Here is a 25,871-nt window from a genome sequence, read left to right as displayed (position 1 = left end):
CTCTCTTAAATAAAAATATAAAGATCTTTTTAAAAAATTTTAAAGCATATTAAGTTTTCAAGTAATATAAGACATAGTATTTAATGCTATTTGAAAACTGAAATACACAAATAGTTATCACAGAAGGTAATAAAAAAAAACCATTTTCTTCTTGATCCATAGTTGTCCCTGACGACTATGCTTGTATCACTCCCACCTAAAGAAAGTCTTTGACCCTAATTCATTGCCACTCCCAATCCAGTTCCTTCATTTGCTTTTTGTTTTGTTTTGTTTTTTTAAACACACTTGTTTCATCTGCTCTTTCCTGGTGCTTTTTATTTTAGTGTCTCATCCTTCCATAAAGTGCTTTTCTATGAAAAGATCCCAGGACTGGACAATCTCTTGATGGTGATGACGATGACCATTACTAACCACCATGATGAGGATGACAACTACACAATCTAAAGAATTACTCAACTCAATGAGAACTTAAGACCTCAACTGTCTTAGAAAGTATGATAAATGTGTTCAGCATAATCCCCATTGCTATTTAACAACTTAAATCTTTAGGATAAGGAAGTGAGATAAGGAAGTTCATCAAAATACTTTAGTAATTCATAATGTTATATTTATGCAAATATTTTAGTCTAGATTCAAATTCCTGAGTTAAGGAGATACATAAATACTCTCCTTGCATTTCTAAAAGGTTTATTGTAATGTGCAATAATGGTACTCACTCTGTATCCTATTCTGTTTCTAGCTTTACATCTCTTGCCTGGAGTGAAAAACTCAATGGTACATTTGAATAACAATGGATATGACGGCATTGTCATTGCAATTAACCCTAGGGTACCAGAAGATGAAAAACTCATTCAAAACATAAAGGTAAGGGAGAAAATTTTATTACGCACTTATTTTTATTCCAATAAGTATTTTCCATCCCTGTTGCCAAGGCACATACACATGCTCACACAGTAACAACTTTCCAGAACTGTTTTGACAGTATTCATCATTTATGTAGTATGTATCTAAATTGTTAAGATTAATATCTGCTTAGTTTAAGTATGATTTCTCATATATTTATGGTAGTAGTCATTCCCCTAATAAATTATTAAAAGGCAAAACTACAATGTTTCTTCGACTTACTAAGCTAACAGAAAGACCTTAGACCTACTGAAGCATTCTTTTTTTTAAGATTTTATTTATTTATTTGAGACAGAGAATGAGTGGAAAGAGCACAAGCAGGGGGAGCAGCTGGCAGAGGGAGAGGGAGAAGCAAGCTCCCCGCTGAGCAGGGAGCCCAATGCGGGGCCTTGTCCCAGGATACTGGGATCCTGACCTGAGCTAAAGACAGAACTTAACACACTGAGCCACCCAGGCTCCCCCTACTGGAGAATTCTTTTCAAATTTACCTTTGTAAAGTTATTTTTATAATGTTTATATAGCTGACCCACACTTAAGCCTTAGATCTTCACTGTACATTTTTTCAGTTGTTCATATTTGTTCAACTCTGAAAAATTAACAAGCTCTGGTGTATTTGATTTTAAAGAAAATGTTGCATATTTTTGAAGTTGATTTACTTCTTAATTTTATTTGGGTTAGTCAGTATAACAGAAACACTTTATATATAGCATTTTAATATATACTATCTTCTCTGATCTTCTTCTCAATATCTCTATGAGGTAAATTATTACCCTTGTTGCATAAGTGAGAGAAGCTAATAATTCATACAGTCTTAAAATAAGTGGTAAAACTGGAATGTGAAGCCAATGAGACATACATATTTTTATTTTCATTACTGCTTGGTAAAATTTTTCCTTTTCTGAAAATACTCCATATGAAAAAGTAACTCAAACGTAGCAAAGTGTTTTTTTTTTCAATTAAAAATATAAAACCTACAAAACTTTAAACTCTCAGCCCATTTATAAACACTTCTGTTTAATTAAACAACTTGCCAACAAGCTCCCATTCTTAATTACCTTTATATATCATCCAGAATTCATTCCCCTCTCCAACCCATAATACTGAATGCAGGTCTGGATAGGTTAAAAAAAAATACAGTTGATTTTTGGGCATATGAAAATGAACAGTTTACAGACTAAAGAGAGTAAAATTCAACTTATTTTTCAGTTAGGCTTTGCTAAAATATTTTGGGAAAGGGAGCTTAGATTTGCTTCTTCTTGTTCGTGTATACAATTTCATGCTCATTTCATTGTGAAATTGTTACCATATTTTGTCAGGAAATGGTAACTGAAGCTTCGACTTACCTGTTTCATGCCACCCAACGAAGAGTTTATTTCAGGAATGTAAGCATCTTAATTCCAATGACCTGGAAGTCAAAATCTGAGTACTTAATGCCAAAACAAGAATCATATGACCAGGTAGGGTATTTTATCTAGCTCCTACACTGCTTTTTTCTTCCTATGCTTCCTAAAGATTAATACTCATAATTTTTAAAAAATTCCTAGCCACTACTTCAGTAATTAAATTAGTAATATTACTTATCTTAATTTAGATAAAAGAAATCCTTGTTTCTATCACTTGTGATGTTTTGGTTTATTCTTCTGCTTTTTAGGCAGATGTCATAGTTGCCAATCCTTACCTAAAATATGGAGATGATCCCTATACACTTCAATATGGACAATGTGGGGAAAAGGGACAATATATACATTTTACTCCAAACTTCTTATTGACTAATAATTTGCCCATCTATGGGTCCCGAGGTAGGGATATATATTTTATACTTCTATTTTTATTTCCATGGAAACAAATATGACATGGTGATTAATAGTATTTTTAAAGATTTTTTTAAAAGAGAAGTACTGATTAATATCTTTATCTAGAAATATAGTAGTTATGTTCAATATAATTATATTTCTGTGTTTAATAATAAATTTAATAAAAAATAATATATTAAAAATAAGTAATAAATACTAACCCATTTCAACATTTTCAACCTAATAAAAGATCAATTTCTAAAGTTCTTTGACTCAATTAAGCTAAGGATCTGGGGCAGGGAGACATAAAATACATGGACACTGTATTAAAATATAGTAAATATAAATTTGTAAGTGGCAATATTCTCTCATAGGCAGAGTGTTTGTCCATGAGTGGGCCCACCTCCGATGGGGAATATTTGATGAGTATAATGTGGACCGGCCATTCTATATTTCCAGACGGAACACTATTGAAGCAACAAGGTAACATTATATTGAACAAATTTATTTTCAAAAGTTTTCACTTATTATTTTTAAATCTTCTATACTAGGCAAACAAAAGCTGTCTTAGTGGTTGAATGCTCATACAGTTAATTGCAATATCTAACCAGACCCACTATGTATATGTCCAAATATTTCTGGGGATGCTACCTTGGAATCAAGATCAAGCTGGAATTGGGATTCATTTCAGTATTCATAGGGATTGTACTAAAATATGTTATTGTCAGAGGAGAAAGGAAAAAGCTGTAGCCAAAACCATAAGATATCTGAGAACTGGAATTCATTCCTATCATATCCTTTATTTCATTTTATTTATTTAGTTTCCCCAATGTTTTATTCCATTTGATTCCACTCTTTAAGGTGAATCTGTTCCAGTGAAATCATGGAACATAAGCTCCATGTTAAGTATATTTATTCTTCATTTAAGCTTAAGCTTTAAAAAAGTATTTTTCATAAGGATAAGTGAGTAAATGATTTTTGAAATATAAATATTTTATATTATATATTACATATAATATATAAATATTTTACTATTATATTCCTTAAATATGAATATAATTCTGGGTAGACTTAGACACATCCTATTAATAAATGGATGAGATATTTAAATATGGAGTATTTAAAGAATATTAAAGAAAAATAGAAATCAGTGTAATTGGAAACAGGTCTTTGGGATAAAAAAACATATTAAAGAGGCGTGAGAGAAACACACATCTCCCCATGTTCTCCATGTTGTTTGCTTTATCCCTACTGAGCTGCTGGAGTATCATGCAGACAGGGCTCTCACCCTATGCAACTCCTCCCCCACCACCTCCCTTATTCAAACAATGCTTGTTCATTCTTCCAGACTCAGTTTAAATGTTTGTTTCCCAAGTGTCTTTTTCTTCTCCCTCTATTTGGTTTAAGATCTGAGACTGTCCCCAAAGCAATACACATGGCCTTCTCTCACACAGAGCAGAAGTTGTCTGTGTAATTTTATTTTCCACACTAGACTTTAAGATCCTTGAAGACTTTTTTTTGTTTTTTAATTCCCTAGACTTCAGCCTGGCACAGAGTGAAGTAACAGCTAAACAAAGAGTGTATCAAATAACAAATTTTTGATAAATCAAATGGAAAATGAATATGTTTTCTTATTAATCATAAAAAGAGATATATTGGTAAAAACAATTATCTAAAGTAACATTTAATGAACTCCTACTGTGTGACAGGCACTTTGTTTGAGGCAGTGTAAGTTTAATTTTCCGGCTTTCCCTAGAGCTAACCCTCTTGGAATATATGACTCACCATCTCCTTTAATCCTTTCAATACTAAAAAAAATTTAAGTGGATTAATATCATGACACTTAATATTAATGCAGAATAAAAGTAAATCCAATAAATCAGAACTCTTTAAAATCTTTTACCCATAACTCTAGCCCCCATTCCTTGCCTGGGACTTGACAATTATCTCACTTATCATGAAGACTAGAGTTTGTTTGAATGCACAAGCATTTCCATGCAATGTTTATTTTTACTTTGTCCTTCAATCTAGCTCAGTGGTTTCAAAATGTAAATTGTAAAATGCTATCAACACAAACCACACATGGTTTTGTATGGATGGTATACACACATATGTGTATATACATTTATATCTACATACCAGTATGTATGTGTTTGTATCACATATACATAAATGTAAGAGGGTTTTAAGCATTATGCTGACTCTCTCATCCCCACTAGGAAGCAACTCCTCCATATCTCTTAACTCATTTTATCTTTACAACATCCCTATACCTTAGGAATTGTCTTTAATTCAAGGTCACAAGGATAATAGATTCATTGGTTACATTAGTGAGCAATGAATGTTAATAACTATAAACTGGCATGATTGTTCTTATTGACATCAACTATAAATAGAGGCAGGACTGTGACTAATTCTGTCAAAATGAAGTATTTGCCCATGATCTGTAGTAATTATCATTAAGGGAAAGATTGTAGAATGTTAGTCTTTTCTCACGATTTCTGGTCTTCATAAATAAATATAATTTAATTCTTTCATCATAGATGTTCAACTCACATTACCGGCATTAATGTGGTTTTCAAGGAATGTCAGGGAGGCAGCTGTATAACAAGGCCATGCAGGCGTGACTCACAGACAGGACTGTATGAAGCAAAATGTACATTTATCCCAGAAAAATCCCAGGCTGCAAGGGACTCCATAATGTTTATGCAAAGTCTCAATTCTGTAAGTACCTTCTTTTTCTAGTTTCACAAAGGAACACTTCAGAAAAAATTAATTAGGGAAGCTGTATTTTCTACTATGAAATTATGTATACCAAAGGACATGAAGGAGATTACTCAAACAATTAACTAAAAGCCATTTTCCAGCCTGTGTCAGGGTTTGCCTGGAAAAGTTTCCAACTTTTTTTATAAACCAGTTTCTTTTCTTCAGAAGTAGAACTGTACCCTTTTCACTGATGTCACATAATTTTTTAAAACAACATCTCTTCCCTCATTTGACTTCTGTGGATTTGTGTAGTTCTAAAACTACAACCTTACTTTTAATTCTCTCTTCTAAGTGTTAATCATACTACTTTTCCAAAGTAACTCATTCTATAGCTTTGGAAAAGTACTGACATTCTAGACTTTGTAGTACCTTCACACTGTAGTATATCAAGCTATTGCGAAGTGATACTGTGAAAATGTGCACGGCTCTGTTTCTACATAACAAACTTAAGGGAAAAGTTCACAATTACTAGTCTCATCAATTACAAAATAATAACACAATAATTCAAGTTTGTTTTTTTTTTAAAGATTTTATTTATTTATTTGACAGAAAGAGATCACAAGTAGGCAGAGAGGCAGGCAGAGAGAGAGGAGGAAGCAGGCTCCCTGCTGAGCAGAGAGCCCTATGCGGGGCTCCATCCCAGGACCCTGGGATCATGACCTGAGCCAAAGACAGAGGCTTTAACCCACTGAGCCACCCAGGCGCCCCAATAATTCAAGTTTTAAAGCTAATGTTTGGCCTGAAATATCTGGTTTCAATGTATAAAGTTGAGTGGATAAGAACAGGTGTCTTGGAGTCAGAAGACTTGATATCAAAACCCAGTCTGTCATTTTCAACCGTGTCTTTACAAGCAAACTTGTAAAGTTCTCTTGAAATTTAGTTCTCTCATCCCATAAAGGGGAATTATAATACATCACAGGTTATTATTGTTAGGTTCACAAGAGGTAGTATGAGTAAAGCATGATCACAGTGCTTAGCACAAGGTGAGCACAAAATAAACTTTAAAGTTTTAGTTTTTAAAATTTATAAAATATCTGGATAATAGTTAATTGTCTCTTTCCCTGGATAAGTCCAATCTTAATTAATGTAAACATATTATAATTAACTAATGAGGGTTTCTAAGCATGCAAAAAAAACTTTAAATATGAAAGTCATCAGAAACAAATCAAAATAAAGTATACTACCTCTAGATAGTAAGACTAACTTATTTAAAAGAAGCAATGTTCCATATACCAAATCACTAGCAACAAATATTTCTTTGGGTAGAGGTTTGTAAACGTCTATTATTTCTAATAAAATTTAAACCTGCCTTAGAACCTAAGGCATTAATGATGAAGAACTTGAGTCAAAATATAGACTTAATACTTGCTGAAACTCTTAAAAGAACCTAATTAGATATTTAACTAGATGTTTTTTACCAGTCTGAAAAAGGTCCCTTCTAGAAATAGTTGAAACATGAGTCAAGAAAGTTCACTTTAACCTGCTAAATCTGGATCAGAATTCAGCATCCAAGTAGGTATCAGATCATGTGACATGAGAGGATAATTGGAATATGTACTGCCTATACCAAGCTATAGGTCCCAAAAGCATCTCACTGTCAGGAAATACCTCATGCTGCCTACCTGAGAGATAAATAATAATGAAGAAGATCACATAACTGAGATATGGATAGAACTAATTACATAAGCCATGTCTCAGAGATAAATACTGAACATCTTGTCCAGAATAACACTAAGTTCTAATTATCAAAACACAGATTAAATAAATTGCATAGCATTTGTACTACCCAGGGCATCAGCTCACCCAAGGGAGATATGACCTGAAATACTGAATGTTCAATTCCATAATTTCCTTCCCTTCAATTTCATTATTTCCACTTCATGCTCAGCTGGAAATACAGAAATAATTAAAGATTATTAATTAAAGTCTGTTTCTTGACAGACTCAGTGAGAAAGTGCAGAAATAAGAAAATATATATATATGAATTCAAAGTACAAAGAGGTATAAACCAAGTGCTATGGGAGTACAGCAAATATCTCCACCTAGAGGTCAGAAAATTGTTTCTAAAGAGATGAAAAAAATTACATCTGAAAAGGAATGAGTATGAACTTGCCAAAGCAGGAATAGGAAGGGGAATTTTAAGTTTAAAAAAAAAAAAGTTTATAAAAACAAAGAGTGGGGAAAGGTGCAGAGATGCCACACACGATTGTACAAGTTGAGCACTGCCCAAATTATCTGCATCATGGTCCCTAAAAATTTTAATATTTATTAGAACAACTTTCAGGTAAATAGCAGTAAAAAAAAAAAAAAAAAAAAAAAACACCAACTTGAGAACAGGTCACCTTTTTCTAATTTGTGCAAGATTTCCTATCTCTTTTTCCATTTGAGTTAGCAAAGACCCTTGTGAAGATTTCTAGCATACTCTAAGAACAGGAAAAAAATCAGTGTGGTATAAGCAGAGGATGGTCAGAGCAAGGAGCAGGAAACAAGACTGAAAGAACAAACTTAACTACAAAGCTAAGGTGTTTGGATTTTATCTTAACAGCTTCAGACTGGTGACATAATCAGTTTAATTCTTTCAGGAAGATAACTGTACTAACAGTGAGAAGGGAGAAGGAATGAGATGACAGAAAGCAGAGTCCAGTTAGAAGGCTACAGCAATAGGCAGATCAGAGACCTGAAGTCTGTGAATAAAGGCAGTAGCAGGGGACGAGGGACCAAATTTGATGCGTATTTCATATCAGCACGACTTGATTATCAATCACCACTTTGATGGAAACTGTCTTTTTCTCCCATGCAATGAACCCCTTCTGGGATATGTCAATCGTTCTGAAGTTAATGTAAATCATCCATGTTAGAAGGAAAACAAAATCTTAAAGCTTAAATGAAAGGTATTCAAATTTAATAATTTAGTTCTAAATCTGAGCTTACATCTGGAGATTGTACTGGGAGGGCATTTTTAAACATGCAATGCCATTTATAAAAATATTTCTCAGGGTGCCTGGGTGGCTCAGTCAGTTAAGCATCCACCTCTTGATTTCAGTTTCAGTTTAGGTCATGATCTCAGAGTCCCAGGAGGGAGCCCCACGTGGGCTCTTTGCTCAGCAGGGAGTCTGCTTGAGGATTCTCTCTCTCCCTCTGTCACCCCCACCCCCATGCAGATAGGAGCACGCACATGCTTTCTCTAATACATAAATAAATCTTTAAAAAAGATTTTTCTAATAAATGGAAGCTTACTGCAAGATGGATTTCTTCTTGAATGCTGTATGAGTTTATGGGAGCATTTTCCCAAGTTACTAAGTTTTCAAAACTTGGAGAATTTTCATAGGTTCTGTAATAAGGAAACATTTGGCAGAATTGCTAGGTACAGCTCACCATTTGCAACTGAAAGAGCACCAATCACATTTTCTCCCTACATTTTCATTACTGTCTCAGGAGTATTATTTTATGTCAGAGTTCACTAGAGCCAAAAATAATCCAGCTTGCTAAAATATCTGTGTTCTGGGGAACCTGGGTGGCGCAGTAGGTTAAGCATCTGTCTTCAGCTCAGATCATGATGTCACCAACCTGGAATCAAGCTCGCTGTGGGACTGAGCCCACTGCCCTATGCCTCTCCACCCTATTTGTGCACGCGCTCTCTCTCTCAAATAATAGATAGATAGATAGATAGATAGATAAAATATCTTTCCTCAATTTTTTGGTCAACTATAAAGATGTAAAAAAACACTTAGGCAATTAAAGAAGGTCATTTTCTTTATCCCACCTTTAAAGGACAGCTAGAAATCCAGTCCCTCTTCCACTAAACTTAATTCAAGCTTGAGTCACCGAAGAGTCCAGAAGGGAAAATAAGAAATTAAGTTAAGCAGTTGAACCAGCTACATGATCCCCCCAACTGCCATGATCTCCCTATACCTAAGAGAATCATCAAAAAACTTTCCAGTGATGGTTTTGCCTTGCTTCCTCTCTACTGAGGTATATAAAATGGATGTGAGATTGTTACATTATGAAATAATTTTTAATTGTCAGGAGATAAAATCTGTGGAGGATGTATGTGGCAGCCAGCTACATATTCAGAAAAGAAATAATGCTTACCAATTATTGAAATAGTGTCTTCTAATTGATTTTTTCCAGGTAACTGAATTTTGTACAGCAAAAACTCACAATACAGAAGCTCCAAACCTACAAAACAAAATGTGTAGTAGCAGAAGCACATGGGATGTAATTATGGACTCTGATGATTTTCAGAATGCATCTCCAATGGAAGGAACAGATCAACCACCTGATCCTACATTTTCATTGTTAAAGGCCAAACAGCGAGTTGTCTGTTTGGTACTTGATAAGTCTGGAAGCATGAGTTTGGTAAGACATTTGTTAGCTTCCTTAAATTACGTAGTTAATTACTAGAAATATAATTTAATCTTGGGTTTAATTCTATTAAGCTAACTAAAACATAAATTTATTACTCTAATAACTTTTAGTACAATGATTCTATATGAACAAGTACTAGATGAAAATACACTAAAAAATTGTTATATGAAGATGATTGGACTATGGATTATGTTTATTCTTCAACTTTTAATTCTAACAAATTAAAAATACTATAACTGAACAAAAAAAAAAGCATCCATAATTCCACCATTGAGTATGTTATTCCAATCTTTTTTGTATATTTGTTTTTCCTCCTCAAAAATGTGATTACATTTTGTATGATACTTTATAGTATTATTTTTTTTACTTACCATACCATAAATACTCCCTATGGAAAAAAATGATTTCATGATATGATTTTTAATGATCATATGCACATACCCTAATTTAGTCAGCTTCCTGTTACTGGACATTTTAGAGTTTTCAACTTGATATAAAAATTATGCTACAATGAACATTTTTGTATGCATTTTAAAATTATTTTCTTAGCAGAAATTCCTGAATATAAAACTGTTCAATAAAAAGGTGTAGATTTTTAAGGCTTTATGAAGTGTAACATATAGTATAATATATATTAAGTATAAGTATAATGTAAAGTATATTGATTTTTCAATTTTTTCTTTAATTTTTTTAATGAAATAAGGGGACCAAACTTTTTCTTTCAAATTGTCCATTTAGCTTAATGATATCTAATTTTTTCTTTTTTCTTTTTAAAAAAATTTTTTATTAACATATAATGTATTATTAGCTCCAGGGGTACAGGTCTGTGAATCAACAGGTTTACACACTTCACAGCACTCACCATAACACATACCTTCCCCAATGTTCATAACCCAACCACCCTCTCCCTACCCGCCTCCCTCTGGCAACCCTCAGTTTGTTTTGTGAGATTAAGAGTCTCTTATGGTTTGTCTCCCTCCCGATCCCATCTTGGTTTCATTTATTCTATTCCTATCCCCTAGCCCCCCCATGTTGCCTCTCAACTTCCTCACATCAGGGAGATCATATGATAATTGTCTTTCTCCGATTGATTTATTTCGCTAAGCATAATACCCTCTAGTTCCATCCACGTCGTTGCAAATGGCAAGATTTCATTTCTTTTGATGGCTGCATAGTATTCCATTGTATATATATACCACATCTTCTTTATCCATTCATCTGTTGATGCACATCTAGGTTCTTTCCATAGTTTGGCTATTGTGGACATTGCTGCTATAAACATTTGGGTGCACATGCCCCTTCGGATCACTGCATTTGTATCTATAGGGTAAATACCCAGTAGTGCGATTGCTGGGTTGTAGGGTAGTTCTATTTTCAACTTTTTGAGGAAACTCCATGCTGTTTTCTGAGTGGTTGCACGAGCTTACATTCCCACCAACAGTGTAGGAGGGTTCAAGGGGGCCAAACTTTAAAAAATAGTAATCAATTATTATCAAGATCTCTGGCCCATGAACAACTTTGTCTTTCACCAATCTGTCAAGATTTGAGGAGACTCAGGAAATGTTCAGACATCTTTTTCTTACAGGAAGACCGTCTCTTTCGAATGAATCAAGCAGCAGAACTATACTTGATTCAAATTATTGAAAAGGGATCTTTGGTTGGGATGGTCACATTTGAAAGTTTTGCTACAACCCAAAACTACCTAACAGAAATAACTGGTGATAATGCTTATGAAAAGATCACTGCAAACCTGCCTCAAGAAGCTGGTGGTGGAACTTCAATTTGCAGTGGTCTCAGAGCAGGATTCCAGGTAAAATAAAAATGTTTTCTAAATAGCATTTGCCACTTACCATTGCTTTTATTTTTACCCCACTGTCTTTGAACAAGAGTCATGAGTTCATAGGTCCGTTATCTAAATAGTATATTTTTTAAAGACTCCCCTACTATCTGTTGTTTACAGCTGGGTAGTCTCTCTGGGTGTGGTTATTCCACCAATGTACTCTTGAGGTACTGAGTTGCACTGGAGAATGGTTAAGAAAGGGAAGAAAAACCCAACATGCACATAATCACTGCAATTTTATTGAGGAGTTTACCATTTCTTTATCACTCCCAACATCTGAACTACTATTAGTAAACAACAATGCTGCTGAGGGGACTGTGGAAGAGGGAAATTATCACTATTTCTATGTTATAAAGACAACTCTAGTTCATCAAGTTAAATTGACAATTAAAAATCACAAAGATAGTTTCTTAAACAGTTTAGTACCAAACCTAAGACACACAGGTGGAAGTTTAATGAAATAAAAATTGTGAAATAAAATATTGGGAGCAACTTTACAGCACTATATTAGTCTGCCTTATGGTATGCATTTGAATTTCTTCCAACCTAAGATAGCCTCTGTTTAAGCCTATTTATTGTCATTAAGTCACAAAAACAAAAAACTGCTTTCCTTCACTGACTCTCCCATTGCTCCGGCTAAAAAAGTAGAGATTATTACCCTTTTCCAGGCCACTAATTAATATCATCTCTTAGCTTTCTAGTTGAGTCTATTTTTTATAATGCATATTGGTTTAAGGAGGTACACAGGCTCTGGATTCCGGCAAACCTGGGATTCTGGCTCTATTATTTGTTAGTTAAATGACCTTGGGTAAGTTATCAACTCAGGAAGTCTCAGTTTACTCAACTAAGGGAATGTGGAAAACAACAGTACCTATCTCATTTAATGATGACAATTATGTAAGATAAGAAAGTGTTCAAAAAGGACTGCTATTATTATAATAAACATAATTCTTATACAGGTATATTCACTTCTAAAATATGATGGTATTAATCTTGGGGATGTGTCTTATTATTTGAACATATTGGTTTGTATGTTTTTTTTAATATATTTTGATATACACCTCTGGATATTTTGACCACAGAGTCTATTATTGAACAGATTATGTTAAGTCACATTCAAAGTTATAAATACCTCTTCACTACTTTTAAAATGAAACCATAGCAATATATAGCATTTTACTTACATAATCATCATAAGAGCTAAAATTTATTGAGCATATTCTACATTATTGCCTACATTAAATGCATGTATGATCTTATTTATCCTTACCATTACTTTTTTAGTAAGATATTATTATTATGCCCATTTTGGACATAGGGAAACTAAAGTTCAGAGTACTTAAATACCATTCTTAAGATCATCTAGTCAGTAACCAGCAAATCTAGGTAGGATTCAAAACCTGGTCTTTCTTATTCCAAAACCAAAAAGCTAATCACTACACTGCACTATTTATATAACTCTATTATATATGGTGAGGGTGGGGAACTAAATGCTAGATATTCTGTTAGCAAATTGTACAGGGAGAATTTATTCTCAATTTGTCTGACTAAAGATTTTTAGCCAATACTCTTGATAGAAGTCAGAAAAAGACAAAAAAATTATAATACTTGATAAATTTATGAAATTCCTACTTTATGGCAGGTCAATGTTTTTTCCAGGAAATCATCAGATTCTTCAGTGATCAATTAGAATACATAAAAAGGCACATCATTTAACTTTGCATACCTGACTTTAGTCATGACTTTGCAAATGTTGTCTATTATGCTGCCAAAACAGCCTGGGTCAGGGGTGCCTGGGTGGCTCAGTGGGTTAAAGCCTCCGCCTTTGGCTCAGGTCATAGTCCCAGGGTCCTGGGATCGAGCCCCACGTCGGGCTCTCTGCTCAGTGGGGACCTTCTTCCTCCTCTCTCTCTGCCTGCCTCTCTGCCTACTTGTGATATCTGTCTGTCAAATAAATAAGATCTTTAAAAAAAAAAAACAACAAAAAACAGCCTGGGTCATTTGCTTCTACCTCAAGCATCGCCTGGAATAATAATAATAACTTACACTGAGGCACCTGGGTGGCTCAGTCAGTTAAGCATCTGCCTTCATGATCCCGGAATCCTGGGATCAAGACCCGCATCCGGCTCCCTGCACAGCAGGGAGTCTGTTTCTCCCTCTCCCTCTACTGCTCCTTCTGCTTGTGTTCTCTCTCTCTCTCTGTGTCAAATAAATAAATAAAATATTTTAAAAAATAATAATAATTAACATTCACTTAGCACTTACTATTTGCTAGGCATTTTTCTAAGTGTTTTAATCTCCTCTCTTGGGTAGCTTGAATATATTTGAAAAGTTTAGAAGCACTGTTTGAAAAACAGTTTAGAAGCACTCTGAAAAACTGCAAGACTGTTGTACATTACACTCATTTCTATGCCAACACAGCCTGGAATGACAATGCAAAGTTTCCTTTTGCTTACTCTGATGCATAGGCCTAAAGACTTCTCCAAGACTAAAGAGTACACTTATTCTTATTTTAAATTTATTGAGATATGATATTCTGTACTAATAATCTGATTTTTCACTACCAGGCAATTATCCACAGCAACCAAAGTACTTCTGGTTCTGAAATCATATTACTAACAGATGGAGAAGATGATGAAATAAGCTCATGCTTTGAGGAGGTAAAGGAAAGTGGTGCAGTCATCCACACCATTGCTCTGGGACCCTCTGCTGCCAAAGAACTAGAGACCCTGTCAAATATGACAGGTAAACCTTTGGAATATAGTTTGAATAGAAAATATATTTTCAGTCTCTCCCATTCCCAGAGCTCTTTCCCCTTAAACTACAACACTGCTCATAAATTTCCTATCCTAAAATTTAATCTTTGACCCTTCCTTGTCCTTGCCCTTCAAATTAATCTTTCCTCTTCCCCACCTCCAACTCTCTGCACTTCTATCTATACCAGCTTCTTCTAATATTAGTCAATATTCTCTGTCTTCATTAATTTCTCACCATTTTCTACCAATACCACCAAATTGAAACTTCTTTCTCCATGGCTACCAATGATTTCCTCAACTGCAATTCCAAAGTTCTTGCTCATATTTGTCCTGTTCAATCCTACAGTCAAGATTCAGATAGCCGTAATTCATAGAAGAAGAAATGGAAACCTACAGAGTACAAATGATTTGCCTAAGGCTGTAGTTAAAGTCCTGATTACCAGGTTCCTGTCCCCAGCAATCCATTCTTTTCCATTGCTTTTTTTTTTTTTTTTTAAGAGAAAGACAGCACGTATGTGCATGTGACCATGAGGTAGGGCGGCAGAGAGAGAGGGAGAGAGAGAATCTTAAGCAGGCTCCATGCCCAGCGGCAGAGCCCATGGAGGGGCTGGATCTTACAATCCTGAGATCACGACCTGAGTCAAAATCAAAAGTTGGATGCCTAACTGCCTGAGCCACCCAGGTGTCCCCATCCTTTTCCATTCCTTACTCCTGTATAATTTCTTTGTTAACTCCTATATTATTTATTTTCTCACTTAATTTTTACTTAATTCTAAACTAGTCTCTAAATTCTGTAAATTGTTTTGGTATACCTTAGACACAACTAAAAATAAGCAACTGGTTCAAAATTGTCTTAAATTTCATTTTTATAACAGCATTTAGTGATTAGATCAGCTTTACTAATGTGGCAGGCCCTTATTCTAATGATTGATATAAAAACAATAATATTTGGCAAGTTCTTTAAGATTTCTTCATATTTATATTGATAAAAGCAGAAGAAGAAGTATGAGTTTCCAAATTAAAATTAGTATTATGAAAGTAAATACAATTCCATTTTAGGAGGACATCGTTTTTATGCCAATAAAGACATAAATGGCCTTACTGATGCTTTCAGTAGAATTTCATCTAGAAGTGGCAGCATCACTCAGCAAGCCATTCAGGTTGGTATCTCAGAAAAATTATTTGTCTTTTCACATTTGTAATAAATGTCCATTATCCTAAATAGACATTTCTTTCTCTAATAAATAACTATTTTGCCTGAAAATTATTTCCTACTAAAAAACATTCTTACTGAATTTCCTTTTCTTTGACACTTGTCATCTTTTCTTCTGATTCTTTTCTTTTCTTTTTTTCTGATTTGTCTACTATTTATAATTATAAATGCTTTTATTTGCAAAATTCTTCAAAATAATTCTTAATTCACTGAAATCTTAGACATAACTTTAGAATTACTCTAAACTGACAAAGCCTTGAAATTTTATTAACTATAATAACAAATTGGTTCTCTCTGTTCTTTTTTTTATTTATGTAACAGTTAGAAAGTAAAGCCTTGAGTATTACAGGAAGGAAATGGATAAATGGTACAGTACCTGTGGATAGTACAATTGGAAATGACACTTTCTTTGTTGTCACATGGACAATACAAAAGCCAGAAATTCTTCTCCAAGATCCAAAAGGAACAAGATATGAAACTTCAGATTTTAAAGTAGATAAACTAAATGTTCGGTCTGCCCGTCTTCGAATACCAGGTATTGCAGAGGTAAGAATATTCTTTTATTTTCTCCATGATTTATTAATCAACTTCGAGGGGGAAAAAAGAAGATAACATCCACTACACTGTCAATATTAAAGTAGCAACAATCATCTGTCACAAAAAAGAAGCTAAGGGCTGTCTGAGTGGTGTCAGTTAAATGTCCAACTCTTGGTTTCAGCTCAGGAAGTGATTTTGGGATCCTGAGATGGAGCTCCTCTGTGTCAGGCTTTGTGCTCAGTGTGGAGTCTGTTTAAGACTCTCTCTCCCTCTGCCTTTCCCTCTGATCCTCCTTGCACTACCATCCCACCCTACTCCACCCCCTCTCTCACTCTCATTCTCTCTCAAAATAAATAAATCTTAAAAAAAAAAAAAAGCCAAGTAGAATAGAGATTTATATCCATACTATTTACTAGCTTATAAAATTGAGTATTAAAAATCATTACTGGGGCGCCTGGGTGGCTCAGTGGGTTAAGGCCTCTGCCTTCGGCTCAGGTCATGATCCCAGGGGTCCTGGGATGGAGCCCTGCATTGGGTTCCCCTCAGCAGGAAGTCTGCTTCCTGCCTCTCTGCCTACCTGTGATCTCTGTCTGTCAAATAAATAAAAAAATTTTTTTTAAATCATTACTATTACTCTGCTTAAATTTCTAAATAATTTTGTATTCCAAACAAGAATAGGAAAGTATTACAAAAACTCTCAAATAGATATGTTGGATTTTCAGACAGGTACTTGGACTTACAGCCTTCTAAATAAACATGTCAACTCTCAAATGCTAACGGTGACAATGACTACTCGAGCAAGAAGTCCCACCACGCTGCCAGTAATTGCAACTGCTCACATGAGCCAAAGTACAACACATTATCCTAGCCCAATGATTGTTTACGCACAAGTCAGTCAAGGGTTTTTGCCTGTTCTGGGAATCAACGTAACAGCCACTATAGAAACTGAAGATGGACACCAAGTAATACTGGAGCTCTGGGACAATGGTGCTGGTAATAAGAATCTGCATCAACTTCCACTGAAGCTAAAATCCTACTACAGTCACATAACTTAGAAATCACTATTTCCTATGTATGTGAATGATCAATTTTTAAGTAAATGAAATTTGATTTTTATGTTTTTAATACTTTCTACTCTGCTCTCTGAACTACACAAAGATATAAGCACATTTATCTTTAAATTTTATGAGTAATTTTACTTTCCTCATGGAAATTAAATATAATTTTCCCTATTTTCATTAGTGTGTTTTGCATATGCTTCTTCCAGTTTAATTACATTTTCCTTATTTTATTAAGATTTCTATATGAAATAATAATAGCTAATGTTAATTGAATGTTTACCATGAATTACTTTTCCAAGGTCAAAGGTTAGCAAGTAGCCAGGCCAGCCTCTGAACCCAAGCAGTCTGATACCGGGGTTCATGTACTTAAACCACTGTGCTATACTCATTCCTAAAATGATTACCAACACTAGTGCTCATGAACAGTGCTTAGGACTGTCACTGTTACTCTGCTGAATGGCTAATTATTATGTTATAATATCTAGGTGCTGATACTGTGAAGAATGATGGTGTCTATTCAAGATATTTTACAGAATACCATGGAAATGGTAGATACAGTTTAAGAGTACATGCCCAGGCGAGAAACAATATGGCCAGATTAAGTTTAAAACAACAGAACAAAGCTCTGTATATGCCAGGCTATGTTGAAAATGGTAAGTAGCAGTAAGATAGAAATGTGTCATCTGTTTACATAAGTTACCTGTGGTAAGCACTGAAAATATTATGTACTATGGAAAATATAAGTATACAGTTGTATAATTATCTGTGTATTTAAAAGCCATATTCATGTTAAAAGACCTAGCACAGGATGATGCTTCCAACGTGTTTTGTTTACATCTCCCTCAGTTCATTTCATTTACACTGAAAAAAAAAATCACTGGGGCACCTGGGGGGCTCAGTCGGTTAAGCGTCTGTCTTTGGCTCAGGTCTTGGGTTCTGGGATCAAGCTCCACATCAGGGAGCCTGCTTCTCCTTCTCCCTCTCCCTCTACCTGTCACTCCCCCTGCTTGTGCTCTCTCTGTCTCTCCCTCTGTCAAATGAATAAATAAAATCTTAAAAAAAGAAATTACTGAGCACCTCTCTATGTGGCAAGCATTGTGCTAGATGCTGTAACTAAAAAAAAATAAACAAGACACCAGCCTTGTCCTCAAAGAACTTCCAGTCAAGTAATAAAGACAGGTATGTTAAGAGATAGTTCTAACATTGCATAATGTCTCATCAATTTTAAAACGATACCAATAAAACAAGCTTTTTTGCACTAAAAGCTATATTCACTGTCTACAATCAATGAATAATAACCCATTTATACCTGCAAGATGAGATTATAAGATAAATAATAGACATAGCATTATGAAAAGTCACAGAATTACCTTTTTTGTAGGTAAAATTATACTGAACCCACCCAGGCCTGAAGTCAAAGATGACATATCAGAAGCTAAAGTAGAAGATTTCAGCAGACTAACCGCTGGAGGATCATTTACTGTATCAGGAGCTCCTCCTGCTGGTAGTCATACTCATGTGTTCCCACCTGGCAAAATCACAGACCTTGAAGCTAAGATTAAAGAAGATCACATTCAACTTTCATGGACGGCCCCTGGCAATGTCCTTGATAAAGGAAAAGGTAAGTTTCATATTATGTTTTAAAATATATAAAAGAGGGGCGCCTGGGTGGCTCAGTCGGTTAAGCGGCTGCCTTTGGCTGGGGTCATGATCCCAGGGTCTTGGAATCAAACCCCACATTGGGCTCCCTGCTCAGCAGAGAGCCTGCTTCTCGCTCTCCCTCTGCCTGCCACTCTGCCTACTTGTGCTATCTATCTTCTCTGTCAAATAAATGAATAAAATCTTTAAAAGAAAAGTGATTTTTAAAATTTTAAATAAATAAATAATATATTATATATATATGAATATATATATATATATAAAAGAAATATATAAAAGAAATCCCTTTGGCTTTCATTTGCTAGGAATTGTCTAATGTCCTACTTATAAAAAACACATATGGAGTGTTTACTCTGAGCCGTTACTCACCTACTTTTAGATGTAGAAATTGAAGATGTAGATGTAGATGTATATTTAGATGTAGAAATTGAAGCTCCAAGAGATAATGAATAGCCCAAATTATTTCTATATTTAATAACTTAGAAATCTAACCCACTCTTATCAAGTCTGTTGTGCCAAACTGCCTCTTACAATATGAACCATCTTAGAAATGACTTTGAGAAGAATGAGTTAACAGCTTTCTATTACATTTTCTTCTCCCTTTAACAAAGTTTTTCTAAGTGTTTCTGTATCTGTACAGTTTCATTCATTCTTTTGCTGAATTTTCATTGATCTTTTGTTGAATTTTAAACACTATTAGGTTCCTAAGAAATAATCCCTACTCTCAACAGTCAGTTGAGTGCAGAAGACATTTTCAGCAAGTAAACACACAATTGTACAGAATGTCATGTTAGACTTGTTGTTGTAAGCACAGGATGATATGGCAGCCCGCTGGAAAGTCACAAACTCCTAGTCAAGGGTTAAGATCACAAGGTCTATCTTAAAAGGCATCCCAGGGAAGACTATCCCTGACCTAAGTTTTAAAGAATGAAAGAAATTAGCAAAGTTAAGTGAAGGTGTCCCATGGAGGGAGGATCACACACAGAGAAACTCACTAGTTGGAGAAATTCGGCCATGGGGTTTGAATAAAGTTCCAGGCCTAAATATCTCATTCATCCGAAGTTCCTTATAATAAATTGTCCTCATTCTAGAAAGTTGAGTCACTTTTATCTATATTTTAAACTGAATTTAACTAGTATTTATTGAACATCTAACATATTCCAATATTGTGCTAGACTAGCAGATTCTTTTGAGATAAAGCCAATCTTTTTATTTACCCTTAAAGGTAAGAAAATGAAAGCAATATACAATATCAATATATACAATTTCTCAGGGGTCGTCAGAGCTGAAAAGCCCCATGTTCAGTAGTCTTTCTCCTGGCTTACAATAAATCTCTCACTGCACACTCTCAAAAGAAAGGATGCTTTTTAATCTTTCATTTCATATATAACATTTTTCTTTTTCTTCTTTTAAAGATTTTATTTATTTATTTGACAAACAGAGACATAGATAGAGAGGGAATACAAGCAGGGGGAGTGGGAGAGGGAGAAGCAGGCTTCCCGCCGAGCAGGGAGCCCAATATGGGGCTTAATCCCAGGACACTGGGATCATGACCTGAGCTGAAGGCAGAGGCTTAACCCACTGAGCCACCCACGTGCCCCATAATATATAACATTTTTCAAAGCTATATTTCTTTTTATCATATTATATAAGGAAAAAATCATTCTAAGACCAAAGAAAACAGAATACCCACAAAGAGTTCTTTTGTACTTCAATGCTGAAAACTCTTATCATGACAACTTTTGAAATACATTTTTTCATGCTATGATCCTCAAAGATATGGCAGAATTTAAAAAAAAAAAAAAAAACCTCCACTGAAAAAGGCACAAATAAAACTACCTGACCAAATGTTTAATTCTGAATTCAATTCAGTCAAGATGTTGCCTTTAGTTCAAGATCAGGTTCATAATAAATGCCCTCATGCTGATTATAGGAACCAAAAGAAGAAAGATTGCATTACATCCAGACCCTGGGAAAGAAAGAACACCACCATGTTTAACCATAAATGGCTAAAGTTATGTGGAATCTAATCTCTCTTTCCTTGTGACAAATAAGAACAGGTTGTCATTGCTATCAAATATTACCATCAAGCACTGCAAAAGAAGGCAGCAGCAGTATCTCAAAGGATAAATTAATATATAATATCCAATGAAGTTCTTAAATTCTCAGGGACCCAATTTCCATACCTGCAATATAAAAATTACTAGGTGACCTAGAAGTATTAAAACAAGTATATGTAACTCTAATATTTTATAATTCTATAATTCTATCACTTGGTGCATCAACTTAATATCTATATTGCTGGTTAACAAGAAGTCAAATACAAACCCACCACAGTGCCAGATACTTCAGTTGATATAAAAGGAATATAAAACATACACTTTGTCCTAAGACAAAGAATATGACAGGATTATAAAGATAAATTGAACCTCCAAAAAATAATCTAGAAACTCCATTCCATGCAATAGGAATTCATGACAGAGAATCATCAAGGTGGATAAAATATGTAAACAAATCTTTATGAAGATGTTGAGCTTCCTGTTGGGCCTTGAGAAAGGAGTACAATTAGTATAAATAGAGAGAGGAAGGCACATACAGGGAGTCAGACAGGAAAAGAAGGAAAATAATATTATCAAGGTCAAAAAAGCAAAGTTTCAGAATAAAATATCTAAATTAAAATAAAAGCTAGGTGATAGATAGACAGATAGATATATAGAACCATCTAAATGGAATGCAGGGTGTGTGTGAAGAGTAGTAAAATAGATTGATAAGGCTTATTACTAAAAAACTAGAATGTTAAGGCAGAGCCTCTGATTTTTTTTTTAAACCACTAAATCAATGTTATTCACCACACACTTAAAACATTTCATGAAAAAATAGTCTTTACTTCAAAAAAAGACATTTGATGTTTTATTCATGGCATTTCAGAATGTGAGAATATATTTTTATATTGATAGCTCTAGTAGATCTCTAAAAGCATTTTGGAATAAAAAAAAATTATGTAAGCATCTCCCTTTCTTTTCTTGACAAAGTAACAGTTACAATAATAACATACTTCAAACATTTAGGTCCCAGACATTCTGTTAAAACACTTTTCATGCATTATCATATCTAATTATCACCACTCAAGTAGTAGGCATTCAATAAATATTTGCTGAATGAATTGAATGACTGAATCTCCATTTTATAGATAAGAAAATTGAAGGTAAAAAGGCGAAATATATTTTTCTTTGTTACACAGCTAGAAAGTGTAGAATTAAGGTATGAATCAAAGTCTGCCTAAGTTCTTAAGCACATTTTAATTAGTACACATCTTAACCTCTCTGCTTTCTTTTGCCCTTTATCCTATCCCTGTCTCCCACTCTACTGATCTCCCACTCCCCACTCCTATTAGTCCCTCTCAGCTTAATGAGAAATAATACAGTTGTGGGGAACTGAATGTCTTTCCTATACTTGAATGCTACTGTGGTTCCTTGTTCTAAAAGTAGATTCAGATTTTTGTATTTCTATTTCTTAAAAAAAAAATCTAGATTTCATTTTTTTAGTACTGTATGATTTTGAATTAATTTTTGTGATTAGATAACTAGATTAAAAACTACTCACATATTTGTTCTTAAAAGAAAGAAGATGGAATAACCAGATAAAACCTACATCTATGATTTTCATGTCTAAATCCTACTGTGCATTTCTGATGGGCCCTAAGTGTAAGACAATATGGTGCTAATAAGGCATCCTACTGATTTTAATATACATGAAGTATCTATTGTCTTTCAGCCAACAGCTACATTATAAGAATAAGTATGTGTTTCCTGGATCTCCGAGAAGATTTTGACAATGCTGCTTTAGTAAACACTACTAGTCTGATACCTAAGGAGGCTGGCTCAATAGAAAATTTTGAATTTAAACCAGAACCTTTTAAAAAAGAAAATGGCACCAAATTCTATATTGCAATTCAAGCCATCCATGGAGCTAATCTAACCTCAGAGGTTTCTAACATTGCACAAGCAACCAAGTTTATTCCTCCACAGGAATCCAGTGCCCCTTCTCTGGGTACCAAGATTTTTGCAACCAGTTTGGCAATCTGGGGATTAGCTATGATTTTATCTACATTTTAAACTAGGAAATATATTAGAAATAATATTTAAAAAAGAAAGAATATTCAATTTATATATACTTGATTAACATTTATTTAGAATTTAACTTGCTACACTTGTCTATAACAAAACTCTTTGTAAATGCACAAAGTTGTAAATTTCCTAACTACTTGAGTTCATTAGTATTAATTAATGAGCTAATAAGTTGCTAAATGTAAATCATAATGAATATATTTCCTATCTTTGAAAAATCCATTTATTAACTCAATAAAAAAAGATAATGCATATTTGTGCTTGAAGGTGTCTTAAGAAACATTTTCAGAGTATGCTACAAATTCATTTGGTATATTAAAAAATCAGAATTCACCTAAGCCATTAGAAAAATATTTCTATATCCACAACAAACATTTTATGGTAGAATTATTTAGGTTTCATTCTTGCTTATAAATACTTCATGTTTATATAAACTACAACCAGAATGGACAAAAAGATAATTTTTCAATGAGAAAGCTCTAAAATAGTAAGGAGGTCAAGTGTGTTTTTTATTTTTGATTAACAGTGGTATATCAAAGTTTTGACCCTGGCTATGAAATGACTATTAGACAGCAAGAATACTTTTTTGTATGTAATGTGAACATCACAATAAAATCCTAATTGTAATATGAGACATTATAAGGTCCTAAGAGTATCATCACCATGATGCCCATCGGGGTACGGCTTTTTTTTTTTTTTTTAATTGCTGCATCCTCAGTTTCTAGAATAGTACTTGACACAAGTGATATCCTATAGATATTTATTAAACTTATTAAATTAATAATATAGGGACTACAGGGGAATGGGCAAAATGGATAAAGTGGAGTGGGAGGTACAGGCTTCCAGGTATGGAGTAAGTCACAGGAATAAAAAGCACAGCATAGAGGGGAAAAAAAGAGAAAGATCAATAAATATTTTCAGACCTTCAAAGAAATCCAAATTTGGCCTGTGACTTCAAAAACATCCACAGAGTATGATGTGCGTATGGTATTGTGAGGACTTGATATAATGAAAACTAATGACTTAATAATGGTGATCTGAATCAACATAAAGCCTTTCAGGAACTTAACTCTATTACATCAATCAAATTTGTAGCTCTCTAATAAAATAGAAATTCAGCTATTAATATGTAATAGTGTGATTTTTTTTTTTCTGAGAAAGACAGAGTGTTATATTAGAAGAAAATACTTTGCATAGAGGCAGAAAGATTTTCTTAAAACTCTTTTTAGTTACGGAAAGTTGAAGGTTAGTTTAGGTGTCCATTCTTAAGGGAATAGATAAATACATGTAATGGATACAGAATCTGAAATATCATACAATACTTAAAAATAATATAGTAGATGCATATACAGCAATAAAATAGCTCTTAAACATATAGTGTTGAGTGAAAAGAGTTGAAACAAAGTACAATCTATAAGATTATACCATTTTTATAAATTAACACAAAGACATACACAAAAAACATTTTATTTTATCAGGATATATTATAAACACCTTAAAGCAAAAGCCTTTGGGGGTAGGAGAAATGGAATAGGGTTGTGGATAGTGAAAAAAAATAAGTAAAATGACACAATGAAGGAGCCATTCACCAATGATGATAGGGTATCCTCAATTAAGGAGAATTATTAATTGAATTCTATACTTAAGTTCCAAATGAAATGAAGAAACTCATAATAATAAAACAGTAAAACTCATAATAATAATAATAACAAAAAAGAAACCCTGTCAAAGAAATTCATCATGTTAATGGATTAAAGGGAAAAAATTCTGAATATCTCCATAGATGCAGAAAAGGCATTTGATATATTCCACCACCCATTCATGAGTTTTAAAAAAGAAAAACTTTGAGACTCACAGACCAGTAGCATGGGGAAAGGACTTTAGTGCAGCCCCCAGACAGGATTCAGGAGCTGTTGGAGCATGCCATGTGAACCAAGGCCACTCGAGGTTTTAGAAGCACAAAGGGCAGAGACACACCCTGGCCCTGGGGTTGACCATTAGGAGAGTTGCTGTGGGTGCACATCACCATGGAAGGCTGCAGTTTTTAGCAGCACAGACAGAAACTGAGACTGTGTATCCTGGAGAGCTCAGTGAAGAGCAGACTAAGTTTTCTCTACTCTGGGTCAGAGGTTTGGGTGCAGTCATTTCTGCTCTCTCAGAAGAGATGGAAGTGATGCAGAAAGCCACCAGAGAACAGAGACTCAAAAGAACAGTTTCCACTAAGCCCCCACCTCCCCTCCGACAGAGGGCAGGGCAACTCTGCCTAAGCAGGGTTGCATGATTAACAGTGCAGCAGGCCCCTCCCCCAGAAGATAAGCAGGAAGAACAAGAGGACGACAACCCAAAGGTCCCTATAAGATGGGTGCATCTTGGGCTTGATTAATACTTTGGACTCCATACATTCCTCAACCACCTCTCAAAAGAACGACTAAGAGGAAGAACCCCTAACAAAGAAAAGAATCAGAGACTATGGCCTCTGCCACAGACCTAATGGATATGGATATAAGCAAGATTTCAGAGATAGACTTCAGAGTAGCAATTATGAAGTCAGTATCTAGGCTTGAGGAAAATATTAGCAACAATATGGAATCTCTAAGGGCAGAAATGAGATCTTATCAGGCCCAATTTTAAAATGCTATGAATGAGATGCAGTCTAAACTGGATACCCTGACAGCCAGGGTAAATGAGGCAGAAGGACAAATTAGTGAGCTAGAAGATGACAGAAAAGAAGGAAGCTGAGGAGGCCTGGGATAAACAGCTAGAAGCCCAAGGGATCTGACTGAGAAAGATTAATGATGCCATGAAACATTCCACTATCAAAATTATTGGGATCACTGAGGGGGTAGTG

General features: G+C 34.4%; 1 protein-coding gene across 1 annotated transcript; it reads left to right on the top strand.

Annotated features, from left to right (window-relative positions):
- Nucleotides 1-705: 705 nt before the first annotated feature.
- On the top strand, nucleotides 706-23,011 carry LOC308340631 (calcium-activated chloride channel regulator 1-like; the record flags this gene model as incomplete). Its single annotated transcript, XM_080799942.1, has 14 exons — nucleotides 706-864; nucleotides 2,220-2,360; nucleotides 2,555-2,702; nucleotides 3,071-3,179; nucleotides 5,240-5,420; nucleotides 9,594-9,821; nucleotides 11,416-11,640; nucleotides 14,238-14,415; nucleotides 15,486-15,586; nucleotides 15,961-16,185; nucleotides 16,899-17,169; nucleotides 17,723-17,890; nucleotides 18,619-18,858; nucleotides 22,671-23,011. The coding sequence occupies 14 exons, from the start codon at nucleotides 706-708 to the stop codon at nucleotides 23,009-23,011; spliced, it is 2,715 nt and encodes a 904-aa protein (XP_080656068.1).
- Nucleotides 23,012-25,871: the final 2,860 nt, after the last annotated feature.

This window comes from Martes martes (genome assembly GCF_963455335.1).
Source record: "Martes martes genome assembly, chromosome: 4".
Classification (NCBI taxonomy): Eukaryota; Metazoa; Chordata; class Mammalia; order Carnivora; family Mustelidae; genus Martes; species Martes martes.
Note: the sequence above shows the minus strand (reverse complement) of the source record. Positions and strands in the feature narration are given on the sequence as shown.